The 6,849-nt window shown below is 47.9% G+C and overlaps 1 protein-coding gene across 5 annotated transcripts in view; it reads left to right on the top strand.

Annotated features, from left to right (window-relative positions):
• Positions 1 to 6,849, top strand: part of CSTPP1 (centriolar satellite-associated tubulin polyglutamylase complex regulator 1) — an 83,041-nt gene that overhangs the window by 75,586 nt on the left and 606 nt on the right. For 2 of the 5 annotated variants that reach the window (XM_065838346.2, XM_071809142.1), the window contains 3 exons: positions 415 to 524; positions 4,740 to 4,803; positions 5,081 to 6,576. In XM_065838346.2, coding sequence (XP_065694418.1) covers positions 415 to 524; positions 4,740 to 4,803; positions 5,081 to 5,261 — 355 coding nt within the window. In that variant the 3' untranslated portion in view covers positions 5,262 to 6,576. Of the gene's footprint in view, positions 1 to 414; positions 525 to 4,739; positions 4,830 to 5,050; positions 6,577 to 6,849 lie in introns of those variants that run through there. The other 3 variants (XM_065838348.2, XM_071809143.1, XM_071809144.1) reach the window with 3 other exon arrangements.

The following is a 6,849-nucleotide window of genomic DNA, read 5'->3' as shown; positions in this document are numbered from 1 at the left end:
CTGCTCCTTGGCTGATTTATCACTGATAAAATGGAGATAGGACCATAACAACCCTTGTGAAAGTTTATGGTTGTGTAAAAGGAAGGATTTCCCCACTTGATTTTTCAAATAATGTGCTAAGATTTGGGATGTGTATGCCTCTGAGTGAATCTAGGGTTTTGTCCCTGCCCTTGGAATGGAGGTAGGTAAGACTGCTGCTAGGGATGTACCCCAGCTCAAACATCTCACTTAGCAAATGAGGAGCACATGCACTGCAAGCGGGTGGCTCTTTGTTTTTAACTGAGTCAGGAGAACTTGACAGTGCTAGAACAGGTAAAAGGACTTATTCCTCCAGTTTGAGCTGGGTCTTGGGGGGAAAAAAAAAAAAAGATGATAATTTAAAAGACAAGATGACCTCTTTATCTCTTTTCCAAGCTGCCCACCTTCTGCTCTTGTGAAAGAAATGTTGAGTAGTGCACAGAGACTGACCTTCTATGGATTCCTTATGGCACTTGCAAAGGATCAGGGGATCAACAGAGCCCTAGGTAAGAGTCCTGTGAGTGGTGCAGCTCTAGAGTTTTTCATTCTCCTTTACTGTGGAATTTCCCCTGTAATTATGCCCCAAGTTTTACACCATCATGAAGTGAGGGAAAAATTTTCTTCTTTTTGTTGATGGATTAAACTTTAAAAACATAACACTGTACTTTACTGTTTGCTTGAAGCTGTGGATCTTCATCAATGCTAAAATTAGATATGAAGTGCTGCCTGTGGTGGGTTGACCCTGGCTGGACACCAGGTGCCCACTAAAGCTGCTCCATCATTCTTCCTCCTCAGCTGGACAGTGGACAGGAAAAATAACAAAAGGCTCATGAGTTGAGGTAAGGACAAGGACATCACTCAGCAATTATACCATCACAGGCAAAACGGACTTGCCTTGGGGAAATTATATTAATTTATTACGAATCAAATCAGAGTAGAATAATGAGAAAAAAACTAAATCTTAAAATGCCTTCTCTCCACCCCTCACTTCTTCCCGGGCTTAACTTTACTCTCAAATTTTCTGCCTCCTCCCCCTGAGCAGTGCAGGCAAACGGGGATTAGGGGTTGCAGCCAGTTCTTCACCCATTGTTGTTGCTGCTCCTTCCTCTTTAGGGGGAAGACTCTTCACACTCTTCCCCTGCTCCAGCAGCAGGAGGTCCCTCCTGTGGGATTTCAAGTCCTGCCAGCAAACCTCTCTTTATGGATCCAGAAGCCCTGCCTGGAGCCTGCTCCAGCATGGGCTCTCCACGAGGTCACAGCCTCCATTGGGCATCCACCTGCTCTGGTGTGGCATCCTCCATGCGCTGCAAGTGGATCTCTGCTCCATCATGGACCTCCATGGGCTGCAGTGGTCAGCCAGCCTCACCATGGTCTGCACCACAGGCTGCAGGGGAATCTCCAGTGCCTTAGAGCACCTGCTCCCCTCCTTGTTCACTGATGTTGGAGTCTGCAGAGTTGTTTCTCTCACATCTTCTCACTCCTCTCTCCGCTGCTGTTGCTGCACAGCAGTTTCTTTCCCCTTCTTAACTATGTTATCCCAGAGGCGCTACCACCATCACTGATGGGCTCAGCCTTGGCCAGTGGCAGGTCCATCTTGGAGCTGGCTGGTACTGGTTCTGTTGGACATATGGGGAAGTTTCTAGCAGCTTCTCACAGAAGTCACCTCTTTAGCACCCCTGCTACCAAAACCTTGCCATGCAAACCCAATACACTGCCCTAAGATAGCAATGTTTTACCTCTTCAATAGCTGACCGTTTTAGCAGAACTATGGTTTTAACATGTTTGGCTATAGAGGTTGAACAGAGGTGGCCAGGAGACAAGGCAGCTGACTGCAGGTAGGCAGTAATGAAGTCCCATCTTGTGTTTAGCCTTTCAGTCTCCCACAGATTTAAATGAGTGCTCTCATCCACAAGACATGGAGGCACACCTAATGGAAAAACCTCTGCTGCCTCCTTGCCTGAAGACTTGAAGCCCAGTCCTTCCCAGCTCTTCCCCATCTTCTCTCAAGGCAACGTGATCTCACTAGTATATTAATCTGTGGCTTACAGAAAATCTGGTTATCATAGAACACAAATTGCTACACAATTCTGTACCAGACTGCTGTGGAAACCAGGGGGATTAAAAGGCAGTATCTCATTGCTCATTTCTATGTGGTGCTGGTCAATATTGTTGTAGAGTAGGGAAGCAAAATGTTGCACTGGCAAAGGACAGTAGGTAATCCATACCTCTTTCAGATTACTCATACTTCCGCGTTGCCCCCATATTGTGCTCTTGCTTGTGCTCTTCCTTCTCTTGCAAAGGGAAGCACAAATGGCTTTTTGTGTTTGACAAGACTTTATCAACGAGGTATGTCTAAATGTGTGGAGGCCCAAACGCTCATCTCCACTCACTCAGCAAATCATTTGGTCAGTAAGTGTAGGCCTTTCCTGTCTTTGGGTAGATATTCTCTCCCTCTACTTTCAGGCTTGAGCATCTGCCCGTCCCTGTGTTACAAAGAGGAACCGCAGTGAAAAGGTGTACCTTGCCTGAGGGCTTGTTCTTTTGCACAGGTGTGTGTCATAGTAGAGTAGAAGTGTCCCCTCCCTGGCTTGAGCCCCTTCTTACAGCAACCATTTAAGCTGCTAATGCTCCTCTGGGGCAGGGCTGCTTACCCAGCAACACAGAGATTATACATCAAAGGTGCATTAATACAACCCTGCAATCCCCTCTGCAAACAGGCTTAGGAAGCTGTGTACTCCCTAGGCAAGGTGATGCCTGGATTGCACCAAGCAAAATCTTTTTTTTTCTTTGCCCTATGAAATCCACTTCCAGTTGAATGCAAAGAAAATAGATGAGCAAGACAAAAAAATTCCTGCCCACAGCTTCCATTGTGCCATCTACAAAGCATGTGGGTTTTTATTCCCATTCTTGTGGGCCTGTCCCCTGGCCCTCTGCCAGCCTCCTGCTGAGGCCTCTCACTGAGGAGGGGCAGCAGCCACAAGTCTGACAGGTGCTAGCATCTTGGCAAGGAAAGGAGGATTCTTTTCCTGGTGTCTTTTCATCTCTCCTGAAGGGTGACTTCAATAGTCTTTGGTCTGCAGGGGATCACAAGTTCCCCAAAGCCCTTCAGCAAGAGTGGTTTCAGGCAAAGGAGCTTTCAGTGAGGATGCTGCCTTCTCTCTGGTCTCACAAAACCAGTACCCCCCTTGAGGAACATGGGTGGGGATTAGAGCGGTTGGTTCAGGCTGGGGCAGCACTGATGAGTTTGTCAGGCAGCCTAACTCCAGCGTCAGTGTTGATTTGCGAGTCCTGTTAAGTGTTATTTACTGACTCTCCCAAGTAATTCTTGTGCCCTGGAGACCTCATTGTGCATTCTACAAATGCAGAAACAAGTTAAGCTTTAGCTGCTTATTCTTTTGATTAAGCCCATGACAGGGAGCGGGTTGGGACACTTCACTAGACCTCCTGACATTCTGTGTTGCAATGCCAGGCTTTCCTGTTCATTTGCAGGAGGGGAAGATAAGAACTGGAAGAAGGGGAGTCAGTTCTGGTCTAATCTGGTTCTAATTTTTGGGCGCTTGTTGCTATGTTTTTGATGACTGCTGCCAGCTCGCCTGTGTGAGGCAGGTGGTTCTCCACCCCCTCCTTTAAGAGCAAGATGCTAGGAGCAGAAACCAGATCTGTGTCCTCACGGGGAGTACAAAGCCCCTTCCCAAAGATACTGAGTGTAGCACCCAGGTATGCTGAAAAACAAGAGCATTCCTCACTGTGCTACCAACTGTATATTTCCTGGTGTGCAGTGGCACTATCCAGGTTATGGTAAGCAAGTCCTGTAATTTCTGTGCTGGCTGATTCCAACCCCGTGACTGCTGTACAAGGTGTAGTTTGTTAAAGAATTAGGAAAAAGGGGTGTCCTAAATGCCTCATCTTGCTTTCTGGGCTCTTCCTGAGGTGTCAGTGTCCTTTCAGAGAATGGCAAAGATATCAGCCAGCTCTTCCAGACCTGAACTATACCCATATCCTTCATCCGGAACAGGTTTTCAGATGTGAAAAGGAGCATATGACCTTATGCTGAGAGAGGGTACCTGATTACTGGCCCAGCCTTTCATGCTCTTACCCAGACAGCAGGCAACGCTAGAGCACAGTCCATCCACACTTACTCCTGTAGACTTAATGTGCACCAGAGTCAGTCCTGACTTTCCTGAATTGCAGGAAAGCAACAGTCTCATACTTGTGGCATGTTTTGATCCCTAAGTTCAGCACACCACAAGAAAGGCAGGTGGCATAGAAGTAAATGTCTCCCTGGGTGGTATAATAGTGCATGCTTCGGGCTGTGGCACAGGCAACAACATTATGTATTGCTTTGATAGGATCTAGGACTGGTGACTATATAAGGCAATTAGCAGAGGCCTGAAGCTGACAGGCTGTCATCTCTCTGACAGTAGTTTTGTATAGTGAATGGAAGCTGCCAATCCTTAGGGATCTTGAAGTTCTCTGAGAGGTGAGACTACTGAGAGTGCACCTCCCATTTAGTCTGAGCTCAACTAGTCTGCGTGAAGTACACAGAATATGGACCATCATTCTTTATCTGTCCATGATCCTCAACTTTCAGTATCCATTTTTCTAATAGGTACCAGGAAGAGTCTTCTCTGTCTCGCAGGACAGGATTTTGGATGCTGCTATGGCTTGAGCACTTTAAGAATGAATAGCCTAACTCTCCTTTCCATTGTTTATTTTTCCAGGGGCTTTGCCGGATAAAGGAGACTTGTTTGTGGACCCTGAAATGGATCAGGAACTTGAGAAATTGTAAGTGGAGTTGCCTAAAGTAAGAGGTAAAGCAACAGATTAAAGAAGGTAGCATGCTAAGGAAGACAAGTATGAAGTACTGTCCCTATTCCTTTGCTCTACGGTAAACAACAGAGGAGCTAACAGAGCAGCCTGAGCAGATGCCTCCTTCTTTGGGGTGCCTTGGTGCAGCTAAGAAAATCCTAGAAAAGGCTTCAGAAACAGCACTCTAGAACTACTATGGTAAAGGCTGGAGATAATAAGTTAGGCTGGCTAGCCTTTGTCTTGTCTCTTTCAGGGTAGCTCAGGTTTCAGGGGTTTCCATCTCCGGTCCCACCAGCTCCAGCGGGGACACAGCAAATTTGCCTGTCCGTAACTCACCCAGGATTAACTCTCCCTGGAAGCCTCTACACCACTGGCGAAAAATGGATGCTGAGAGTGAAGGTTCCAATGAAGAGACAGACTCCTCTGAAAACTGAAGGTTGTGAGGATGGTCACTATTCCCACCTTGGGTTTCTCCAGAACCCACTGGAGGAACAGCACCTCCTCGCAGAGCATCTGCTCTGACATATGATTCTGCCCATATCACCAGTGTGTGTGCAGCTGTGCCAGTCCCCATTGCCAGGTCCACCTGTCTCTTCCCAGGAAGAACTCTGCCTTTTTCCTAGCTCCAACTTTGTGCAGGAAGAGCTCCTTTGCAGAAGCCATTTTCAGCTGCAGAGTTCTGCTACCCTCTGGTGGCAGGCAAGCCAAAACAGGAGGCCCCAGCTCAGCTTCCACCTGGAAACAGTGGGGTGTTGTCTTACCAAGGCTCTCCCTCATGGTTCAGCAGGTACTGAGCAGTGGGAGTGCTACTGCAGGCTGCTTGCCAGTGTTCTGTTGTGTAGCTGTGTTCAGACTTGGCCTAGACAATAGAGTGGTTAAATTGCCAACGGCAGCTCTGCACTCAGGCTCCATTATAATTATTCTCAGTAAAGCTGCACCTGCATATGATCAAAGGTAGAGAAATTCCTAAAGTTCCTAGAGAAGAATGGCGTAGGTATTGCCATGCCACCTGTCTCTGCTTCCTCCTCCCTGTGTCCAAGACTTGCCAAGGCAAATAAGCTAGACTGCAGTCAATGCTGCATGGTGCTGTCTGTTCCTCTGTTGAACTGAGATCCCTTCTAGGAGGCCTCCTGCTGCCTCCTACAGCAAATTAAAGTCACTTGGAAAAGCAAGCTTCACAGGGGTTGAAGGAGAGAGAGAAATAGTCCTTGGCCATGGGTGGTGTGGCTTGAAAAGATATAGAGCATCTGCTAGGGTTGGGTGGGCAGAAGCACTAGGGGAAAAGGAAGCAGTTATCAAACAAGTCCCAGGTATTTTTTAGTAAATACTGTCATTGTGGCAACTACAAAAGGAAGTAACATCTCATTTTGTTAATGGTAACTGACTCAGCAGTTTGGCCCCCACAGTCCTGAAGAGTGTCTAGCCCAGCTCCTGTGCCTCAGGTTGCAGAGACTGCTTATTTCCTGCGGATCTTCAGTTTCTCTTGCTTCTTTGGGAGCCTCCTTGCTCCTTCTGTGCATAAAATGCTGCAGCAGCCCTGAGTGGATTCAACCCATGCTGGACCTATTTTAACACTAGTTCCAAAACTACTGCTAAGTCTGTACCCCAGCCCCACCTATGGAGGTAGAAAAAAGGGTTATTTATTTATTGTAAATTATTTTATTTATTAACGTGCTTGCTAACTGCGCTTTCCCTCCCAGCCATCAGTGACTGTGACACCTTGGCAATAAAGCACACTCTGTAAGACCACTGCTCTGTCTGGGGTTTTCTGGGCTGCACCAGCCCCTCCTCAGGGTGCTGCCAGGGGTAGTGGTGGTACTCACCAGCTTCAGCTGCCTTTTGAGGGGCCCCGACAGACCCTCACCTCAGCTGAGGGAAGACCACAGCACCCCCGGGCACATCCCACTCACCCTCCCACCGGGGCAGCAGCTGCCAGTCCGCTCCCAGGGCCCCCATGCAGGCACATTTCCCCCAGCAACACCATGGGGCTTGTGATGGAGCAACAGCACTGGGGCACCAAGG

Source organism: Patagioenas fasciata, chromosome 5, assembly GCF_037038585.1.
Source record: "Patagioenas fasciata isolate bPatFas1 chromosome 5, bPatFas1.hap1, whole genome shotgun sequence".
Classification (NCBI taxonomy): Eukaryota; Metazoa; Chordata; class Aves; order Columbiformes; family Columbidae; genus Patagioenas; species Patagioenas fasciata.
Note: the sequence above shows the minus strand (reverse complement) of the source record. Positions and strands in the feature narration are given on the sequence as shown.